Source organism: Heterocephalus glaber, unplaced genomic scaffold, assembly GCF_053883595.1.
Source record: "Heterocephalus glaber isolate CG9 unplaced genomic scaffold, H.glaber_assembly_v1.0 deba00000809, whole genome shotgun sequence".
Taxonomy (NCBI): Eukaryota; Metazoa; Chordata; class Mammalia; order Rodentia; family Bathyergidae; genus Heterocephalus; species Heterocephalus glaber.
Genome location: NW_028258163.1, coordinates 2,695,991 through 2,718,184, shown reverse-complemented (window position 1 = coordinate 2,718,184; position 22,194 = coordinate 2,695,991). Strand labels below are relative to the sequence as shown.

The following is a 22,194-nucleotide window of genomic DNA, read 5'->3' as shown; positions in this document are numbered from 1 at the left end:
AGAAGTAGATATGCAAATCTCTAAACACAGGGATGCATATAAAAGCAACCACAACAAAAATACTACTCATACTGTTCTCTTGCATAAATCTTCAAAAATTCCTAAAAGACTAACATGAAGAGATTTAAAATAGCCAACTGTCTTTACTAAGCACAATAAATTGCTTTCAATTCCAAGTTTGGGACAGGGGGTTTCATGCATCTTTGGCGACAGCAGAAAGGACCACAAAAATTTACCGAGGCTAAGCCTGAAGATCTTACCCTACATAAGTACCTTGGCCAAGGCTTCACAAGAAAGAATGTAAGAAGCAAGTCAAATTCAAGAGCTCAAGCAAGGAAAACCAGCTCAAAGCACCCTGACCTCTAAACTGATGAATTCCCAGCAGCTGCCCTAGTCCTAGGTCCCAGGAAACAGAGCCAACATTTAGTGCCACCTCCAGAGCTGGACCATTCAGTGATCTACACTTACTGCTGCTTTCAGGTGATGCTACATCTGCTGGCACTGTTGCAAAAAAGGGGAAGACAGTTATAAACTATAAAAACATGTGAATTCAGCTTTGCTGAGGATGACGAAAGTATTCAGCCTCAGAAGTCAGCAAAGCATCAAATTATCTAGTAATTATAATAATAACAGCAGCTATCACTAATCAACAATAGATACAGGTTCTGGGTTTGAAAAATTATACATTTTTTTCTGTAAACTCCCACAACCCCCAAGAAGTAGGCTATTTTCCTGGTTCACATCTGAGGGGTCTGCTGAATCAAGCACTTAGGAAGCAGCCACTGCAAGATGAGCCTGAAGTAAACTCCGTGCTGACCCACAGCCACAGCTCGCTAGCCTCCTCCAACTTGGAGGAAGCTGCTTCTCCACAGCTGGCCACAAAGGATCCCAAAGAACATTCATGAGGGTTAACTACAAACTCTTATCATATTAGAAATTAGAGAAATATTTAAAGTATGTACCTATTAATTCATTGTTATATTTAAAATGTAAGGGCCAGGGATTTAGCTCAGTGGTTTCGCCACCTGCTGTGCAAGCACAAGGGCCCGAGATGGATCCCCGGTACCAAATAAATAAATAAATAAATAAAATTTAAAAAATAAAATAAAATGTATACTTACTAACTCGTTAACTCAAAATAACAGTAATAAGCCCATACATTAGCATATCTTTAACCTGCTTTTGTTTTTTATTTTTGGTACGGGGGATCAAACTCAGGACCTTGTGCTTGTGAGGCAGGGGCCAGAACTACTGAGCTAAATCCCCGGCCCTACATTATCATAAATATCATAGTTTCATAAAAGAGAACTTTTTTCCAAAAAATAAAAAAGTATTATTTTCCACTTGTGTAAACTCTAATTTCTGCCTTAATAGAAAACAGCTGGACTCTCACATCTTCTACTGCATTCATTTACTATTTATTTATTTATTTATTTATTTATTTATTTATATTATTCACTCTTTTTTTTGCAGTATCAGGGCTCGAACTCAGGACCTTGTGCTTTCAAGGCAGGCACAGTGCCAATGAGCTAAATCCCCAGCTATATTACTTTTCGAGGCAGGCTCTGGCTATCTGGTTCAGGCTGGCATTGAACCTACTTGTGATCCTCAACCCTCTGCCTCAGCCTACCCAGTGCTGGGATTATAGGCAGGTGCCACCAGGCCCAGCTACTTCTGCATTTAATCTGCTGGTTTTGCTTTTTGTGTTTGTGGTACTAGAGATCAAACCTAAGTTTTGCAAACACTAGGCAAGCACTGTACAACTGTGGTACACCCATATCCCTGCTCACACTATAATGGAAGAGCAGAACAGTCACAATTAGGCTTTTATGGCCCACAAAGCCTAAAATATTTACTATCTGAACCTTTTACAAGCAGGTTTGCTGACCTCTGATTTAAAGTAAAGTTAACAAACTTAGAAACAAAATAAATTCTCAACTTTGTTCTTTGGTTTCTCTTATTTGTCCAAGCAGAACCTGACCAGCCTGCCTTCCTCTCTCCCTCCTGCCTCCAGAAGATGCTCTTTCTTCCCAGTGTTATGTAACCTTTGTTCCTGGGCTGTTTCCACTCTTACCTTAAGTTATTTACTATGGAAATACACACTAGGTTAAAAGCTATGAAACTGCTGTCTCTGCAGGTCTAATATAGTTGGATAATGACAACTTGATTCAACTAACTCTGGCATTAACAACAGATTTCTATAGACTGTGGGTGTAGAGCACAACAGCCAAACATCAACTGTTCATAAAGGAGCACAGAATTAGGAAAAGGGAATGAGATGCTTTCCTTCCAATAAAGGATAGTTTTTTCCTTTTTTAAAGACTTGGTCTTGCTATACTTGAAGCTGGCCTCAAACTTGCAATCCTTCTGCCTCAGCTTCCCGTTGTGCTGAGATTACAAGCATGTGCCTCTACACCCAGCTAAAGGGTACTCTTCAGCAGAAAAAACTTCAAATACCTTAGTTATTATTCTACATTATTGCAGAAAAAGTCACATATGTAGACATTAGTTTTCAAAGTCCTTCATGTCCACTTTTTTTTATCTGCCCTCAACAGATAAACAGTTGATGAAATGGACAAGACAGTTTATAGAACAGAAACCTGACACTAGAAAGGACCTGGCCACAGTCCTGAGCACAGGGAGAAGTAACAAACCCAGGTCCTCTCTTCATAGTCTACCCATCACAAGTTAATAAGATCTTCTAAAATCAATAGCTCCTAAATTTTTTCCCTCCTACAGCATTCATATTTTACATAGTGATCTTATTCCCACTGGTAATATATTTTATTACTCGTAGTGAGTCTATAAGAAACAAAGAAGGAGAAATATCTAACCCTACCTTCCAGATGGGGGTAAGGAATACAGTTTAGGGAATGAAACAAAGCAAAACCCTAAAGATTCTCACACTTCTTCCCATTTCCAAATGTGCTCCTTCCAATCCCCAACTGCTCTTTAATGCCCCAAGAATCACTGATTTCACGGTTGTACACTAGTCATCTAGCAAAGCTTTTTTTAAAACTGAATATGCAATAAGCCATTTCTTTCTTGGTTCTGGAAAGTCTGTCACTTACCAACATCCTTCCGAATCCTATAGAGAAGAAGATGTCCTTGTTTGGTTCCAACAAGAAGCCATTCTTCTGCAAGGTAAATTGCGAAAAGAAAGGTCAAGTTTAGAAGTTTTAATAAAACTCTTGTTTCTTTAGCTGGGCCTTGTGATAATCACCTGGTCAAGAAAATGAGATGCCTTGGATGGCAGATGTCTTAAAAAGCTAAGGAATGTTTATATTCAAGAAATGTCTGAGCAAGGGCTGGGGTGTAGCTCAGTGGTTAGGTGCTTGCCTAGCATCCACAAGATCCTGAGTTTGATTCCCAGCACTTCCCCAAAAAAATCTAAAAATGAACCAGCTATAAAAATTTTATTGAATAATTACTAGGTTGGCTACATTAGATGGTAAAATGTCCCCGGCTTCACTGTTTCAGAATTAAACTGAACAAAAAGAAATAAGGAAATTTTACTTTTATTAAGTATAAACACCGTTTTCTTTTTTCTTCTTCCTTCCCTCCCTTCCTCTTTCTCTTTCTTTGACAGAACCTCAGTATTATCTTTCTTTTTTTCTTTCCTTCTCTGACAAGAGCTCAGCATTCATTACTTTCGTTTCTTATTAAGATATAGTTTTGCTGGGTGTAGAGGCACATACCTGTATTCCCAGCACCCAAGAACTGAAGAAGGAAGATCGCAAGTTGGAACCCAGCCTGAGCAACTTAACTTAGGGAGTCCTTGTCTCAAATATAAAAAAAATTGAGGGCTGCATATGCAGCTCAATCCAAAGGGCCTGGGTTCAATTCCTAGTACCAAGGCGGGGGGGATATTTTTTATTTTGGTAAGTATATATTTTTTAGTCCAGCTAAAAAAATATGATGGACATTTATAAAATAATATGAATGGCCGGGGATTTAGCTCAATGGTTTCGCCGCCTGTTGCTCAGGCGCAAGGACCTGAGTTCAATCCCAGGTACCAAAAAAAAAAAAAAAAATAATAATAATAATAATAATATGAATAGTACAAACATGAGACTGGACATCTAACCTCAGAAATAACAGCTAAGAGGCATCTTTTGATGTTTTCATGATTTTACATCAGGGGAAATAAGAGCCACAGTATACTAACCTTACAGAATTTACAATCTCAAGGATGATCTAGCTAAGTGTTGACAACAATGTAAAGAACTCAGAACCATCCACATACTGCTAATAGGAATATAAAATGGTATAGCTGCTTTGGAAAACAGTTTGGCAGTTCTCCAAAAGTTTAAACATAGTGTAACCCTCTGACCCAACAATTCCACTCCTGGGTGGAATTGAAGGGGGGAAAAAAAACCTGGCATAGTGGTGCACATCTGTCACCCCAGCACTCTGGAAGCCTGAGGCAGAGGATTCAAGTTTGAGCCCAGCCTGGGCCAACTTTGCAGCTTAGCAAGACCATCTCAAAATCGAAAATTAAGAGCTAATGGTGTAGCTTAGCGCAAAGGCCTAGGTTCAATTACCAGTACTGCAAAACAAAACAAACCTTACTTCCCAATGTGGTTGTGAAATAACACATGGTATGTGCTTTGTATTTCCTGGAAGACAAAGAATGCTCAATAAATATGTTTGTACCATTATCCAATAGTGTCTTGTGCCAAATAACAATTCTTTGGTAAACTCTTCACATGACATTCCAGTCTATTTCCCATTTTCATTGAAATGCTTATTTGTCAATAGATAAATCTTATGAAATGTCTATTTGACCAGCCAAAAAAGAAAAACAGACAGATTACATTTACTGAAATTTAAAAAATTTTTACTTTTGTATGTGCTGAGGAAAAATATATTTATCATATATGCAAAGTATTTAAACACCTTTCTTTTCTTTTCTTAAATTCTTTTATTGGTACATTTTCGGTATAAATTTACATTTATCATTGGGTACTTGTACCTGTACATGATGGATCTTGGTTCTTTTTTTTTTTTTTTTTGGTACGGGGGATCAAACTCGGGACCTTTCACTTTTGAGGCAGGCGGTGGAACCACTGAGCTAAATCCTCAGCCCTTGGTTCTTATTTTTTCCTCCTGTCCTCCCTTCACCCCTCCACCCTTCCCTATTTACAAAGACTTTGTTTCCATATTTTTCTTTTTCTCATAATTTTTCCTTTCCCCTCTTTCCTTTCCCCTTCCCCTCCCACCACCCCTACCCCTTTGAACTTTTCCTATTTCAAATTATCAATTATTCATTTTAATCATTTTAATCCTTATTTACCCTTTCAGTTTCTCACACTAGAGAAACTATTCGGTATTTACACGTGTGTCCTATTTATTTCACTTAAGAGTATGGCCTCAATGTGCATCCATTTAGCTATAAATGTCTCTAGTTTCTTGTTCTTCATGACTGAGTCGTACTCCATTTTATTAAAAAAACACATCTTGGGGCCAGGGATTTAGCTCAGTGGTTCCGCTGCCTGCCTCGCAAGTGGAAGGACCCGAGTTCGATCCCTAGTACCAAAAAAATCCCAAAAAACAACTATCTTCTTTCTCCAGTTTCCAGTTGATGGGCACTTGGGCTTAAACACCTTTCTTTTAAATAGTAAAGACACTACACACATACTCCTTCCTCATTCCACACTCATCAGGACAAGCAGTGGGCCATCCAGTTGTGCTAATGGCAAGGAACTCTGAAGGGGTCTGCTTTGCCCACAGAAGTCAGTGGGGGATCAGGAGGCAGAGGACCCGACTCTGAGACCAACCCTGTGGGGTAGGCACAGAGTGGAATAGGCACCCTTCTGAGACCCAATGCTGCACATCAGAAAGTGGGGCACATTACATAAACAGGCTGCACACACATACACCAGCCAGCCAGCCCTAGAGAATTCGTAATGGCCTAATGATGGGTCTCAAGACTGGACTTGGTCCCTCCTGGGAAATAAGGCTGGATGCTCTTGCTCATGATTACCCTAACGAAGCTCTGTCCAACAATGCAGTGCAGTCCAACTTCAGGAAATAAACAATTCCATTGCCAGACCAATGCTGGCCACAACAGGGAACTCAGCAGTGAGTAAGTAGTAGTCACCTTCCTTCTTCAGGTCATATGGCCTCCGACTAGCTGTGTCAGAATCATCTGGACTGATTAGAAATGCAAATTCCTCTATAGTACTTAGAAGGCTGAAGTAGGAGGATCACAAGTTGGAGTCCTGCCTGGGCAACTTAGCAAGGCCCTATCTCAAAATAAAAAATAAGAGGGGCCAGGGATTTAGCTCAGTGGTTTCGCCGCCTGCTGCACAAGCACAAGGTCCCGAGTTCCAACCCTGGTACCAAAAAAATAAAAAAAATAAAAAATAAGAATGCACATGATGTAGCTAGTAGTAGAGTATTTGCCTCACATGCATGAAGCCCTGTGTTCAATCCCCTACCACAGAAAATAAAATAAAAAGAGACAGATATAGCTCAGTGTGAAGGCCCTAAGTTCAATCCCCAGTTGCAAAAAAAAAAAAAGCAAATTTCTGAGCCTTGTACCCAGGGATTCTGATTCAATGATTCTGGAACGGCAGAAGCTACATTTATAAATTTTTAAATTCATATATATATATATAATTTCATATATTCATATACACACACACACACATATATACACACATATATACAGTGGGTATGAGTGTGTAGTACTAGGGATCAAACCTAGGGTTTTGCACATGCTGGGTAAACACTGTATCACTGAGCAATACCTCCAACCCCTAATTTTGTTAATTATATAAAAACATTTATGTTGGGCTGGGGATTTAGCTCAGTGGTGCTGCTGCCTGCCTCACAAGTGCAAGGTCCTGAGTTCAATCCCCGGTACCGCCCCCAACCCCTAATTTATGTAGTTACAAAGCCAAAACTGTAAGAAGTCTAGTTTTGATTATTGGCCATTCCACCCTTACCTCTCCCTTCTGGTATAGATAAGATTTAATAATTTTTGGTTTGTCCTTCCATTGTTTCTTTGGAAAATGTAAGTAAATATGAATGTATATTCACAAGTACTCAATAAATCAGTTATTAATATCAATAATGTTAATATCATTATTCATTACTTAAATATTTAACAAACATTCATTGGGTCAGGAACTGTTCAAGGCACTGGAGATACAGCAATGTACAAAACAAAGTTCCCGCACTGAAGGAATTGGTTTTTCAATGTGGAAAGTGACAGTATTAAAATAACCCTGAGTGGTTATCCATGATAAAGATAAGGGTAAGAGAACAGCACATTGGTGGATATGGTATTCTCTTTTATAGGATACTTAGGAAAGGTCTCGCTGTTTAAGTGACACTTCAGCAGACAATAAGGAATGATCCATTTGACGTCTAGGCAAGAGAGCAACCAGCAAATGCAAAGACCCTGAAGCAGGTATGTGCTCTGCTTATTCATGAACAAGGAAGACTGTGACTGGTACCAAAAAGGAGTAAGGAGTAAGTCAACAGGAGATTAAGTTAGGCAAGTAACCACAGCTTGATCATGCTGGGTGCTGCCAGCTATGGTAAGGACCTTGGAACTTATTCTAGTTGTGATGAGAACTGAAAAGTTTTGAGCAGAAGAGAGGTATGATCTGATTTAGGTTTTCAAAGGCTCATTCTATCTTTACATAGATAAAAAACTGAAAATGACACAAAGGCAAACATAGGGTGACAATCAAAAGGCTACTCAGTAATTCAGATAAGCTATGATGGTGCCTTCATCAAGAGTAGTAACAGGGTAGGGCTGGGGATTTAGCTTAGCAGCACAGCACCTGCCTGGCAAGTGCAAGTTCCTGAGTCCCTGGTGCCAAAAAAAAAAAAAAGTAGTTAACAGTGGAGAGAGAACACAATGACTAGATTCTAGATTTGTTCTGAAGGCAGAGCGCAGAGTACTAATGGACTGGACATACTATAAAACACAATGAAAGAAGTCAAGAATGAGTCCAAGGCTTTTGGCCTTAGCCAAAGAGGCAAAGAGAAATCCCATTTGTTGAGATGCGGGTGCAGAAGGACAGGCGTGTTTTGAATGGGTTTGGCCAGGCCACTAAACATCCAAATGAAAAAGCCAAAACAGCAACTCTGAAGTTGAGGCAGAAACTACTGGTGTCTTCCTCATTTCTATTTCCCAGGCGAGGGATTATGTTGTCACCAAGACCTTCCAGCTCAAATTTTTGCCCTGCATGATATGACCCTGCAGGTTCTTGGATGAACATAGATACAAGGGGATAGTGACTAGAAATTGCAATAATTCTTGCTGCTGAAATCTGAAAATAAAGTAGTTTTGAGGCAGGAGGAAATAAATGGCCTCCTGTAGCCCAATATGCACAGCAATCTAGTTAGTAAAGGCCCTGCTCCTGTTTGGTAAGTAATGAAGCCAGGCAAAAAGCTACCTACCGGTTCAAAATTGTATTCCTTTATAAAAGCACAGGAATGAGGAATCTCTACTGTGATAAGGTGGGATTGGTGAGACAGGCTCTAACAGCTATATGGCCCCACAGGATATCCGAATCAAAGATTCTAACAAACTAAGTGTGGTAAGCAGGTACATCCATCCGTCTCAGAACCATGTATCTTAAGACTAAGCTGGGTACCCTTCCTGCACGTTGTAATAACAGGCAGCATACGTCTTTAGTATCATTTACCTTTCAACATAATACCTTCATGTGTTTTGTTCCCCACTGGGTTCTAGTAGCACAGGCACTGTTTCTCCCCCCACCACACGCACATACATCTTTTTATTAGTCATAGTGAGAATACAGATTGATGAGTTTCATTTTGTACCTAAAATACCTTAATCACTTCCCACCCGCTGCTCCCCTTACCCGACCTTCCCCCCAGTTTCATATCTGGGTGGCGGTTCAATGTTTATCATGTATTTTGGTCGCAGTTGTGCCCCCTTATTATCTGCCCTTACTCTCCCTCGTCTTCCTCCTTCACTTCCTTTTATCTAGTAACAGTCTCTCCTTGACTTTTTTGTCATCTTTTTTTGACTCCACATATCAGGGAGAACATTCAATCTTTCTGAGTCTGGCTTACTGCACTCAAGGCCCTGTTTCTTACTCATCTTTGTATTTGTTCCTGTCGCTGTCAGACAATGCAGTCCATGTAGGTACCTAACACATAACTGATGAAGCAACAAAGCAATGAATCCTTCCATGCATTGTCTCGGGTCTTTCATTTTGTTAATTTCTTTTTCCTCTTCCTCTATTAATTTTTCCTCCATGAAAAGGAGGTTTTCTTGAGGTATACAGAGGAAATAAAATTCTCACCCTAATTCAAAGGACTGCGATAACGTCTTGTGGAGGTGTGATTTTTAGAGCAGCCCAGGACTGCTAGTGGATCAAGGGCACACATTAACACGAAGATTTATAGTGAAGGTGCCCTACTAAGGGGCCATGAAGTACTCTGTAAGCATGAGGGGTCACTGTCAGCAGATGAAGCATAGGATCCCAGCCACCAAGATTCCATGGGTTGCCATCATGGATTCAAAGATTCCATAATGGGTACCAAGCTCAGTATAAGATGTGATAAGGGTTCTAAGCTATCTTTTTATGGCCCTTGATTTCCAGGACCTAGACTTTAACAGGAATGACTGAAATTATTTCTACTTGATTTCTGGGGACTGTTATCGGACACAACCACCCATAGACAGGCATACAATGTTTGAAGCTGACAGCCAAGGTTTGCTCAGACCCCTGAAATCTTCATTTTGTACTCCAGAAACACAAGAAATATCTGACCCGGCTTTCTGCGCTGGTCAATCCCAAGAGGATTATACAAGGTTATATGAGTTAACATTCACAACAGTCTGGTATGACGCTCCTCCATCTCCAGAGTTAGGCAACTTGAGTACTTTGGATATAAGACAAATTCTTGGCTGGGTTTGGAGATTAACTATATTAGTTACTTACAGCAAGGAAGTCAATTATGAGTGCACACTAAGGGAGGAAAAAGCATATGGTGTTAATCTGTTCCATCCTCAATAAACTGCCCTTCACCTAGAAAATGCCACCACCATCTCACAAGTTCAAGCGCCTGGCAGGCTGCTTTACTCCTCTACACTAATGACTTCTTGGGATTCGAAATGGGGCAAACAGAGCGCAATTAACAGATTTCAACCTCCAACAACACAGAGCGGGTGCGACGTCCCTAAAAGACTGGGTCCTCAGGGATCGCCTAAACAGCCCCCAGGACCATCGCTGCCTACAGCCGGCGATCATCTCTCTTCCCTCATCCCGGACCTCTCTTGGACGGCATCCGACCCGGGCCTACACAGCCGAACGCCGGTCCACTTCTCCAGCTTCGCGAAAGGTCCGAGCGGCCCTCACGCTAACCCGGCCTCGGCCCCAGGACCCTCGGCTCACCCCAGGCAGCCAGGCAGTCGATCTGCAGAGGCAGCTTCTCTAGGATCGGCACCGGATCAAAAGCGTCGTGCATGGCGGCGACGCAAGAGTCGCCGCCGCTGCCTCTCCAAAATGGGGAGGGCTCGTGGTCACAACCCGGTAGAGGAAAGGATAGACCGCGACCCACCAAGACCCCTGCTACAGGCCCTTCGGCAACATATCCGTTTTCGAGGACTTCCTGCCAGGTTAGTCCTGCCCCTTCCGCCGCTTGAGCCCCGCCCCTTCCGCCCTGCCCTCGTTCAGTCCCCGGGACCCTGGGAAGCCGGTATGCTAGATCTAGTGGTCTGCTCGAGCCGCGGGCTACAAAGGATAGGAACAGATCTTGAGTCTTAGAACCGCCTCAAGCAATAAGTGTGGTGCACTGGCGTCAGATTTGGGAGACATACCATTTAGGAAATAAGCTGTGTTTTGGGAAATTTAATCTTTCTAACCCTTATTTTCATTATCTGCGAAATGGTTTTGTGCGCCCCAAGCAACACTGATATACATACACTCTAACCAGTCAATGGATAATAGCTTCAGTACTACCATTATATCCCAACTGATTGAACTACCTTAAACTTACATTTTAAAGTTGTAGTGCAGTGGCTTTCAGTGTGGCTTCTAAATCAACAGCAGCATCACCTGTGAACTTGTTATAAACTCAAGTCTTGGGCCTCACTCCAGCTCTACTCAATCAAATTCTGGAGAACAGCAATCTTTCAAGTCTCCCTCGGTGAGTCCATGCGCTTAAAATCTTGAGAACTCCTGCCCTAGGCTTGGGTTTCTCAACTGGAGCACTACTTTGTTGGTGGTGGAGAGGCAATGTTTGTGTGCACTGTAGGCTGTTTGGCAGCAGTTTACCACCAGGTAGATGCCAGCAGCACCCGCCCCAGAGGTCACAAATACAACTCAAACCATCTCACTTTGCTAAAAGTCCCCTCGTTGGCAAAATCACCCGTTAAAAACTGTTCCAAGCCAATGCTTCTCAAAAATTAATGTACATACAAATCACTTAGAGATATTGCTAAAGTGGGATTTGGGTCCAGGAGAATCAGTGGGGCCCTCAGTTAAGTATTTCTAACAAGCTCATGGGTGTTGCTGATGCTACTGTTTCCTGTACATTTTGAGTAGCAAGGATTTAGGCAGCAAAATTTGATCCATAACTCTTGGGAGTCAGTAAAAAGAAATTTAAATGGATGACATGCCTACCTATTTAACTCTCCCAAACTGTGTCTTACATCCTAATTTCTTTTAGGAAACCAAAAGACATGACTCTTTCCTCAGAAGGGCCTTACTTTCTGAGATTACCATAGTTTTCACACTGGAAACTTAAAAACTGAATTTGAGCTGCAAGAATGATCCGTATCTGGTAACTGCCCCTAATTAAAGCACTATATATGTAATAAACTTAACCATTTGAGATTAAAGCAAAAATCTAAAAGATTATATGAAATCTTCAGACTATGTGAAGTTTAAAAGGTCACTATTTTTACACAGTATCAGTTTTTTCATCTATAAGGATTCTTACTACATCTTTACCACATGCTGTTCTGATAAATGAAAAGTATATTTACAAGTAGTTAGAAACACAAAAACTGCTCAACAAATCTTGTATAACTGACCGATTTTCACCATAGAAACTATTTTCTTAAAAATGAAGAATTACCTGGAAAAGTCTAATAATCTAGTAGTTCCAGGTTCAAGGACCAAAAACAACACAAATAATATTAACTTAGGTGCTAATGGTCAATGTGAAACTATCAACTCCCCCTGAACCTGCACTAAGATAAACACATTATATCTAATCATAGTAAACACAGAAAAGACATAAATAGAATTATCAGGCACTAGCCTGTTACATAAAATGTGTACTATATACTTAATGTTTAAGTCTTTTCTATACCAGAACAGACTAAACAATATTTGATCAACTATCCTGCTACATAATAACTATTTTTCCATTTGATAAGGTTTGGGGTGCACCAGCAACACACCAATCTATCCCACCAGACTTTTACTAGAGTTAAGAACATAATTGGTTCTTCAGTTCTTCATATTATTGTTCCTTAGAAATACTGCTGAGAAAAAAAAAAAAAAGAAACACTGCTGAGATGACTTTTTTCAAAAACTCACCATAGCAATGAGGTGTATAGAAATGCTACCTAAATGTTAACACTTTTACTATAGTGTAAGTTAGTGATGATTGTGGTCACTGGTTTCAACAGAAAATGTGACAATCTAGAATAAAACTACAGGAAAACAATTCCACAAGAAAGAGTAAGGGAGAAAGATATTTAGAGAAAGCTTGAAATAAATGAGAAAAATATATTAATTTTGTTAAAATGTTTTATATTAAAAAGTGACATGAACTTTTTATGTAGGACAAAATAGGATAAACCCATTAAAACAGAAATACAGTGCTTCAAGTGAATCCCATCACCTTGTGATGTCCCTTATGAAGTCTCCAAACCAACACCAGATACTAAAGTCAAACCTAAAGAAAGAGCAGCAGTCAGGGCCTCCACACTATTTCATGCAATAACTGCAGACTCTGCCAGCAGGACCTGTTTGGGTTCATAAGCTCCCACTCTTGCAGCATGACAATCCCTCCAGCAGGGTGCTCGATCACAGCATTTAGAGGGGTGCTTCCCAGGAATAGCACTCGGGCAGGCAGCACTGCAGGACCCCACACGCCACCTCTGGAGGCTTACAGAACAGCAGGTATAAGTTCCAAGAGTAGGCACCACATTGTCGGCAATGGGATGTGTCACACAATAGCAGATGTCAAGAGTCAAGCTAATATTTCTCTTTAAAGTACATCTGAAATACAAAAATCTTTAATATACACCATTTGTAAACAAAAGTGCACTTGAGTTTGCTTTTTTAAAATGATTCGCTGTAACTGTTTTCTTTTGATCACTGATAGAACCATGGCTCCTTAACTCAGAAGGGCCCTCTACAAGATGGAACCTGGAGTTCCCAGAAAACTGAAAGACAAGTAACAATTTCCCCCATCACCCATGAAACTCCCTAAATAAATAAAAATTACAGGCAGTTGCTCCTGGAGATTACATACTATGGTGTTGATGTCACAGTCCTTTAGAAGATGTTAAACTTTAGTTTGACAGATTAAACAACTGAAACACAGGAAGTTGAGGAACAACACATAAGTTGCATAAGCATCCGTGTCAGAGTTAGGGAGGGAAAGGGCATCAATGTTGTAAATAAGAAGCTTGTAGGTTTTTCTTAACCTAGAACATGTTTTCAGTAAGATATTCAACTTGTTCTGACACCTCTCGCCAGCTCCAATGCACAAAGATCAAGAAACAGATTAGGATGTCATTGTCTCCATTAATCCCACAGACCACTGTAGAAGATGCTGATAGAAGCTGATCTCTTCCTTGATAACAGCCATCTTCGACTGCAAATCTTCCCATTCTTTACTCCATTTTGGACCGTTCAAAGTGTGTGATCATTCGTTCCTGGGAGGTAAGAAAAAGGTTTAAGTGTATTAATTTAAAATGATCTACCTCTCAAGTATCTTCTGTGGGGCAATGATTCCTAAATATCTATGAAGATTTTGTAAAACAAATAGGCCCCACCAAGATCAATTAAGTCAAAATCTCCAGCCTTCTGGACAGCAAACCACAACTCAGAGAGAAATGTATTTTGCAGTCAATTAAGATGACTAAACAGATAAGTTTGTTTGCTTGTTTGTTTGAGACAAACAAACATAGGGTCTCCTTATGTAGTTCGGGCTGGCCTCAAACTCACAGAGATCCTCCTGCCTCAGCCTCCAGAGTGCTAGGATTACAAGTGTGCACCACCACGCCTGGCTAATTAAGCTTTAAGAACATGTACCTCCCCTCTTTAAGTTAAGGAATTTAATTTAAAGACCCAGTGAAGGATGTGGACATAGATTTAGCTACAACACTCAGCACTGTAACAAAATACAAAAAGGAGCCAAGTCTAAAAATGGATGTCTGTGCACACAAACTGATACATCTTCACAATGAACCACATGCTCATCGACATGCTCAGCTGACAGTTCCAGAGGCCTGTGGCACAGAGTGTACAGAGTCCACATTCTTTACTTAAGGATGGTTAGGAAGGCACATGTTGTTTTTCATCAAAATTTTTAAAATCATATAGAAAAATTAACATTTCACTATAAAACAGTATTTATACTGTCCTGTTTTACAAAATATACTATCAAATTTCATTTACTATCCAATTTTTACAGTTAGTATTCTCAGTTTCCCTTTGTTTTACGTGCTAAGTATTTATCATATATTTTAAAATCTTTTAAAAATATGATTAATCACATCCAATAATCTTTATCTTTTTCGCTTTCTCCTTAGAAATATACCTCCTGACCAGGCATGGTAGCGTACACCTGTAATCCCAGCACTCAGGAGGATCGTTACAAGTTTGTTGGTTTTTTTTTTTTTTGGTACCGAGGATCGAACTCGGATCCTTGCACTTGCACAGCAAGCGGCAAAACCACTGAGCTAAATCCCCGGCCCCTGTACCACACAATTTTAGAAAAGAAAAGAAGGATGTGGATAGCAGCTATAAAGAAAGGAAACTCTTTCCTTTGAATGTTCAAGTTCTGTTCATATTCCCATTCTCCTCCTTTTCTTTTCTTTTTTTTCTTTTCTCCTCCTCTTCTGCTGTACCATCTTAATTCTTCAATTCATTCATGACTTGTTATTAAGTCACCAGATCCACAGCTTACAGACATGATGTGATTACTTACCTCATCTGAATCCAGAAGGGCAGGAAGTGCTCTGCAGAGAGAGGGAAACACTAAATTAAACAATGTCAAATAAAGCTATAAATGGTTCGTAAAGGACAGTGAAGTAGTGACTACAACTTAAAGCTTTTCCATAACTTATTTAAGTCATACATCTTTTTTTGTTGTTGTTGTTTTGTTTTGGTACCGGGGATTGAACTCGGGACCTTGTGCTTGCAAGGCAGGTGGTGGAACCACTGAGCTAAATCCCCAGCCCTAAGTCATGCATCTTATTAACAGCCCTTTTAGGAAAAAAAGGCAAATAAACAAGAAAAACATGTTCTGGAATATAATAGAGTTAACAGTTCATTCAAGTTACAACTCTAGAAAAGAACTTCAAAATTCTGGAAGGACTATCACATTGATTTTGGGAAGAGCTATAGCTAGATCTTTCTAAACATCATCTGAATGAATAATCCCAGTTATTTTTGTTTAAATCATTCTTCATCATCTTGTATTCTCATTAGTATGCTTTAAAATAATAAAAAAGTGGTACTAACTTTGAAATAGTATTCTTAATAGTAATGATTCATGCTGGGCATGGTGGCACATGCCTATAATCCCAGCACTCAGAGACCTCCACAAGTTTGAGGCTAGCCTAGACTATATAGTGAGATCAAGGCCAACCTGAACTACATAGCGAGACCCTGTCTCAAAAAACAAAACAACAAAAAAAGAAAAGAATGATTCAAACACTTACACATCTGTTACAGAAGAAGGAACATTCTCTTCTACCCACTTCAAATCATCTTCCTGCTGGGAGTATACAAATACTAGCTGTTACTACAATGTACCACATGACACAACCAAAGTAAAGCTCTAACAAGCCTTAAGATCTTTTTTTGTAGCTATTATAAATGGAACTGTTTTCTTGACTTCTTTCAGACAGTTCACTGCTAGTGTATAAATACAACTAATTTTTGTATGTTGAGATTGTATCTTGAAATGTTACTGAATTTATTAGTTCTAACAGTTTTATGGAGTCTTTTCTATATGTAAGATCATGTTATTTGTAAACAGGAACAATTTAACTTCTTTCCAATGTAGATGCTCTTTTTCTTGCCTAATTGCTCTGGGTAGGATCAAATAATTTAATTTTTAAAATCATAGAAATACAAAATAATGTCCTCCATCGTCAAATATTCTTCTCATTGGCCTAATATACATGAAGTATATTTCATGCATGCTTTAGCCCTTAAGACGGAGATAATTTCTAAAGTCCTTTTAAAGCTGGGCATTGTGGCACATGCCTGTAATTGCAGCACTGAAGGCACTGGAGGCCAAGTGTGGACTACATATAGAGACTTTGTCTCAAAAAAAAAAAAAAAAAAATCACAAATAAATAAAGCTTTCTATAGAGAGTGGATGTTCAGTTTCAATCAAATCTGATTGATGGCTGCAGGTTTAGCTTAGTAGCAGGAATGTTTGCCTAACACACCTGAGGGCCAGGGTTCAATCCAGCACCAAAAGAAAAAAGAAAAATCCCTGACTGAAAACATCTAGGTCTTTACTCCAAAAAAAGACCTCAAGTTATTAATGGGATGACGACTTCACTGCTGAAAACCATTAAACAGAATAATCAGAATGATCTGCTACTTTTTAGGAATAGAAAAGCAATCATCTTGTTGAAGATTACTAGATCTTAGCCTCATTTGCTGTCAGTTTTTGAATGTTAATTAATACATATATTCATAGATTTATAAAGCAAGCCTAATTATAGCATAGGTACAGAAATCATTAAGGCTTCTATGTAACTACTGACTTCCAACAAGACCTGGAAAATTGGGCAAAAACCAAAGAGAAAAGGAAAAAAGTCAGACTTACTGCTTTATTTACTTTACTATTTCCGTTTGGTTCTTGTTTCGTACTTCTCATTTTCATTCCTTCTGCAGAAGGGAGAAAAGCATGCCGACTGGTTAACTCTATAAACAGATCAGCTATGATTGCAAAAATGGATTGAGAGCTTTATTTTAAGCTTACTAACTGATTTATACAACATGATGTTCTCCATCTCTGCATTTACACTGGGACGTTCAAAGCTAAACTTACAGCTCACTCCTAGCATGTAAACTAGACATTTAATGTGAAATTATTTATTCAATTCATCATTGCTTCACCTTAAAACTTACACTTTTATATCCCCTCCATCCTAACTTTATCACACACCAAACTGAGGAACAACACTGTTGTGAAATAATAAACAATATACTTATATGAAAAAATATTTAAAGCACAAATAAAAAGTGAGTTTTATCACTACCAAAGCTTTCTTTCAGCATAGGTTCCTTTTGTTCATCATCTTCCTCTTCCTCAGACAATGGTGAAAAGGCAAACCTGTCAGAACAAAGGTAGATGAGAAGGAAAAATTAGAACACTACAAAAGTGCTCTATTATCTGGGTTTTACAGTACTGTTGAAACTGCAGCTGTAGTGATTAACATAATCAGTTTAGGAACAGTAATTCTTCCCCTGTGGAAAGCTCTTAGATGCCTTCCTTAGCAAGGGGGAAGCAGAACAATACCATATTTATGAGTACTCAGCCACACACTCCCTGTAACCTTAGACAAGTTATTTAACCTCTCTGTATGCCTAGATTCCTCATCTGTAAACAGGAATAATAGAACATTATTCAAAATACTCATAGGAGTGTTCTGTGAAAAATAACTCATTACAGAGTGCTTAGAACAATATCAGACCTTTTTTGTAATCATTCGATAAATGTTCATTTGTAAGGATTCCTTTCATACAAAAGAAAGTAAATTATCCCCTCTGTTCTGTTCCTCACCCAGAATTCCTCACTCAGGGTTGCAGACATACATACCATACTTTTCTAATGAAAATATGTACTTTAGCATAATGGTGGCCAGCTGTGCAACTCAGTAGCTGTGCTGGGGGTGTACAAGAAGCAATCTTTGTGTTCACCCACTTGACAGAGGAATGGCAAGGTGTACACATGTGTGTCAAAGTGTGAATCAGTGAGTTTTACCCACGTTATGAGCCATGTTACATTTTTGTGTATTTATAATTTTTTAAATAAATGTTTTCTTTTGATTTTTCTTATAGAAAGAGCCTGATTCGGTACAATGTCATAAGAAAATCCTCTTTGACAACTTTGGGAAGAGGTTAAAAGTGAGTCATCAGGTGACTCAGCTACCAATAATGACTTGGATCATGTGAGCCAAGGAGTTAGCAAGGGGCCGGGGATTTAGCTCAGTGGTTTCGCCGCCTGCTGTGCAAGCACAAGGACCCGAGTTCGATCCCTGATACCAAAAAACAAAAACAAACAAAGAGTTAGCAAGAATGACAGATGGACAAGTACAGAATGAAGACCTGGATTCAGATAAGGAAGAAAACAGTAATGTAAACAAATATTTGACTAGTCAAAATGCTACAAAATGGTCATGTATACCTGAATGATCCAGTGTTACAACTAGGTTAGAAAATGTTATTAGGTTCTTGCCAGGAGTGAAACCTATTGGACAGAATGCCAACAGTGCAATTCGACGTTGGAAATTATAATGGACGATATGCTACAAGATGTTCTGAAATACACTAATAATGAAATACAAGAAAACATCCTATATGCATCAACAGTAATACTCAAAAATACATTTATCATGACGTTTCACTATCTGAACTAAAAGCCTTCAGAGCAGGACTTTCATCACTCTGTCAGAATCTAAAGGATTTATGAAAAAGTGACAAATGTGGCATTGATATTTTTAGAACAATGACACTCGAGATCTGGTTTTCTTCAAAAACACCTACGTTTTGACAATAAAAAGACTCACCAAGAAAGAAAAAATGCCGACAATTTGGCTACTATTTGCTCATTCACTGAGTTTCCAACTGTCAAGCAACTGCAGTCCAAATACATGACAACTAATGAACAACCTGCATTATTTCATTATTGCTGAAGCTTTAAGCAATAAATGCCAAGTAAATCTTCTAAATATGGTAGAAAAATATATGCCCCGGTAGATGCAAAGACATTTCACTCCTTGAATTTAGAAATTTTTTTCTGGAACTCAGCCACCAGGTCTTTCTTCATGCAGTAATAAACTGTATGACTTTGTGAACACACTTGCTGCACCTACTTCAAAAAGTAACTCCATTCACCACCTGCTGTGCAAGCGCAAGGACCCAAGTTCAATCGCTGGTACCAAAAAAAAAAAAAGTAACTCCAATGTCACATTGGACAATTGATTCACTAGTTACTCACTGATGTTACATTTGCTAAAAGAACACCAGTTGACTAGCACAGGAACTATTTGTAAGAACAAAGCTGAGATTCCCCCCAAAATGTCGCAAGTTCAGAAAACGGAAATGTATAGTACAATCTTTGGATTTCAGAAAGACACACTGGTGAGGAAAAACAAAGTAGTATTGATACTGTCAACGTTACACTATAATAAAATTGATAGTGGTGTGGTGGCACAGCCTGTTAATCCCAGCACTGGGGAGGCAGGGGCAGGAGGATCCTATGAGTTCAATGTCAGCCTGTACTATACAGTGAGTTCCAGGCCAGCCTGAACTACAGAGTGAGACTCTGTCTTAAAACAAACCAACAAAAAAAGACTGACACTGAATCCTCAACACAAACGAAGCCAGAGATGGTCACATTTTACAACAAAATGAAAGGAAGAGTAAATGTTTTTGACAAGCTATTCAGCAACTATGATGTCACTCGAAACACAAAGCTTGGCCAATGGGTATGTTTTACTCAACTGTAAACATGTCAGGGATAAATAGTTTTATAGTTTACAAAGAAAATAACAAGCACAAAGTATCGTGGAAAAATTTTCTTAGAGGACTGGGACTGGAATTGATAACTGATCATTTATAACAGAGGAAAAACAGTATGTATCTGCCCAAAGAACTACTCAAAAGACTTCTGGAGCAGACCAGTGAACAGACAGGTGAAACATCACAAGAACCTCCAAAGAAAACAGGAAGACCAGCAAGATGTCAGCTATGTCCTACGAAAGAAGGAAAAAAAACCCTCAAAACCAAAACAACAACAAAAAAACACATGTGCTATCACTGTAAGCAATTTTTGTGTATGGAACAAAGTGTTCTCATGTGTGAAAACTGCCTTCAATATGATAAATGAAATAAAGATTATTTCTGTGGTAAGAGTTTTATTTGTATTTTCACTGTATGTAGTTAACATAGGAATTTATTTCTGCTGGGTTTTTTTAGATTTACTAAGCAAACAGTTGATGTAGAAAATGTTGATGTTTATTCTAAACACTCAGTATATATTTGAAATTTTATTTTATTGGTATTTCATTTTCCGGTTAAATGTACACTGGATGACAGGAAGCTCCTGACAAAAGAAAACAAGAGAGGGGACAAGTATGGTCTGCCAAACAGGAAAAGAAAGTCGAGCACATATACTGTCAGTGCGAGACTTATGTATGGAACATGCTGTTGTCGTGTGTGAAGACGGTCTTCACTGGAGCAACCCCGACTGCTGGAACACATGGTTTGAGAAAAGAAGGGATGACAGGATAGGGGTTATCAAACCTTTGAATCCCAGATGGGCACAGGGTCACCCTTGGTTTCAAACTGGAGCTGTACTGTTATCACTACTGGAGTTAAAAGTCACCAACTGAATTTAGAAATGATAGCTCACTGTAATAGTGAGCCATGTAAATAGTTGGCTCCCTGTACATATATAGAAATGTAAAATAACAAGAAAGAAGACAATGCCGGGTGTGGTGGCGCATGTCTGTAATCCCAGGACTCAGGGGGCTGAAGCAGGAGGATCACTGCAAGTTTGAGGCCAGCCTGGGCTACATAGTGAGTTCAGAGCCAGCCTGAACTACAAAGGGAGACTCACTCAAAAAAAAAAAAAAGTAAAGCAACTGAGTGAGACCCTGTCTCAAAATTTTTTTGTTTTGTTTTGGTGTTGTTTTTTTGGTACTGGGGATCCAACTCAGGACCTTCGAGGCAGGCAGCAGCATCACTGAGCTAAATCCCCAACTGGCTGTCTCAAAATTTTAAAAAGGGCTGGAAATGTGGCTGAAGTGTGAAGGCCCTGGGTTTAATTCCCAATATTGCAAACTAAAAAAACCAAACAAAAAAAACGGAAGGGAGGGAGGGAATAAGGCAGCTATGGATGGGGTCAAAACAAGACTTAATGCACCCTTGGGTAGACTGATGGGAACAGGTGCTAGTCCCTAGTACTGAAAAGTCCTAAACAAAGAGGCCAGAGTTCTTTGTCTGTAGGCCTACTGAGACAGGAGATTAGGGTGTTGCAAAGCTGGCTGGGAAAGTAGGCATGACCTGTTAATTACAAGATCCCAGGACACTTGTGCTGAACAGGTCCCAAAGTCCTGAACATAGACTTCTCCTGAGAACTTGAGGTTTTCAATAGGATGGCCTAGACCTGACATCAGCCTGAGGAGCAGATGACATGAAAAGGACAGTCCACACTGAGTTTGGGTCACTGTGTCCTCTCACGTGGTTGGCCCACCCTCACGCTGCAGGATTCACTTCTGTTCCTTGGCCCAAACTCTGCAGAGCCTGTTTCTTTTCCTACATTTAATAAACTTTGCTACGATATGTGCTTGTCTTGACCAGTCTGCTCAGGACAGAAAGAACCTAGAAACTACCTCCAGGACACTCCAGCACCCCAAAACTCAGTTGTCAGGAGCCATTCTACATAGTTTTGGGGGGAAAAAGTCACTTCACAATTAAATTATGATTAGGGCTGTCTGAGGCCTCAATAGTCCCATGATGCTGTGAAGCTCAAGGGTAGAGTACATCAACTGAAGACATGCCGGTTCTTTGAGAACTGAGTAGTAAAAAAAAAAAAAAAAGAGAAAGGTTTTCACTCAGGGAGGGACAAATTCCTTATCAGCTTAACTCTTCCCACCTATAGTTGTAAGTTCTGCTCATCTCACTGTCCTAATCAACATAAGCCCCTCATCCTCCTCAGCATTATAGGATTACCGCCACCCTCCCAGTCATCTGATACACT

General features: G+C 39.5%; 2 protein-coding genes and 1 long non-coding RNA gene across 5 annotated transcripts in view; 1 reads left to right on the top strand and 2 right to left on the bottom strand.

The window, feature by feature from the left end:
- Vps39 (VPS39 subunit of HOPS complex) overlaps window positions 1-10,635 on the bottom strand; it is a 50,484-nt gene extending 39,849 nt beyond the window's left edge. Inside the window, exons 1-3 of one of the 2 annotated variants that reach the window (XM_021241657.2) lie at window positions 10,392-10,635; window positions 3,072-3,137; window positions 469-501 (exon numbers count right to left, since the gene is read on the bottom strand). In XM_021241657.2, the coding sequence (XP_021097316.1) occupies window positions 469-501; window positions 3,072-3,137; window positions 10,392-10,464 (172 nt within the window). In that variant the 5' untranslated portion in view covers window positions 10,465-10,635. The remainder of the gene's footprint in view (window positions 1-468; window positions 502-3,071; window positions 3,138-10,391) is intronic. The other variant, XM_004861639.4, reaches the window with a different exon arrangement.
- Window positions 10,636-12,740: 2,105 nt separating this feature from the next.
- The window catches only part of Tmem87a (transmembrane protein 87A), a 54,326-nt gene continuing 44,872 nt past the window's right edge, over window positions 12,741-22,194 (bottom strand). For both annotated transcript variants that reach the window (XM_087207411.1, XM_087207412.1), the window contains exons 16-20: window positions 17,468-17,541; window positions 17,032-17,093; window positions 15,908-15,963; window positions 15,172-15,202; window positions 12,741-13,894 (exon numbers count right to left, since the gene is read on the bottom strand). In XM_087207411.1, the coding sequence (XP_087063537.1) occupies window positions 13,853-13,894; window positions 15,172-15,202; window positions 15,908-15,963; window positions 17,032-17,093; window positions 17,468-17,541 (265 nt within the window). In that variant the 3' untranslated portion in view covers window positions 12,741-13,852. The remainder of the gene's footprint in view (window positions 13,895-15,171; window positions 15,203-15,907; window positions 15,964-17,031; window positions 17,094-17,467; window positions 17,542-22,194) is intronic.
- LOC110345190 (uncharacterized) lies at window positions 14,680-20,342 on the top strand. Its single transcript, XR_002388354.2, has 2 exons — window positions 14,680-14,841; window positions 18,270-20,342. It is a non-coding gene; the product is annotated as an uncharacterized LOC110345190 (long non-coding RNA).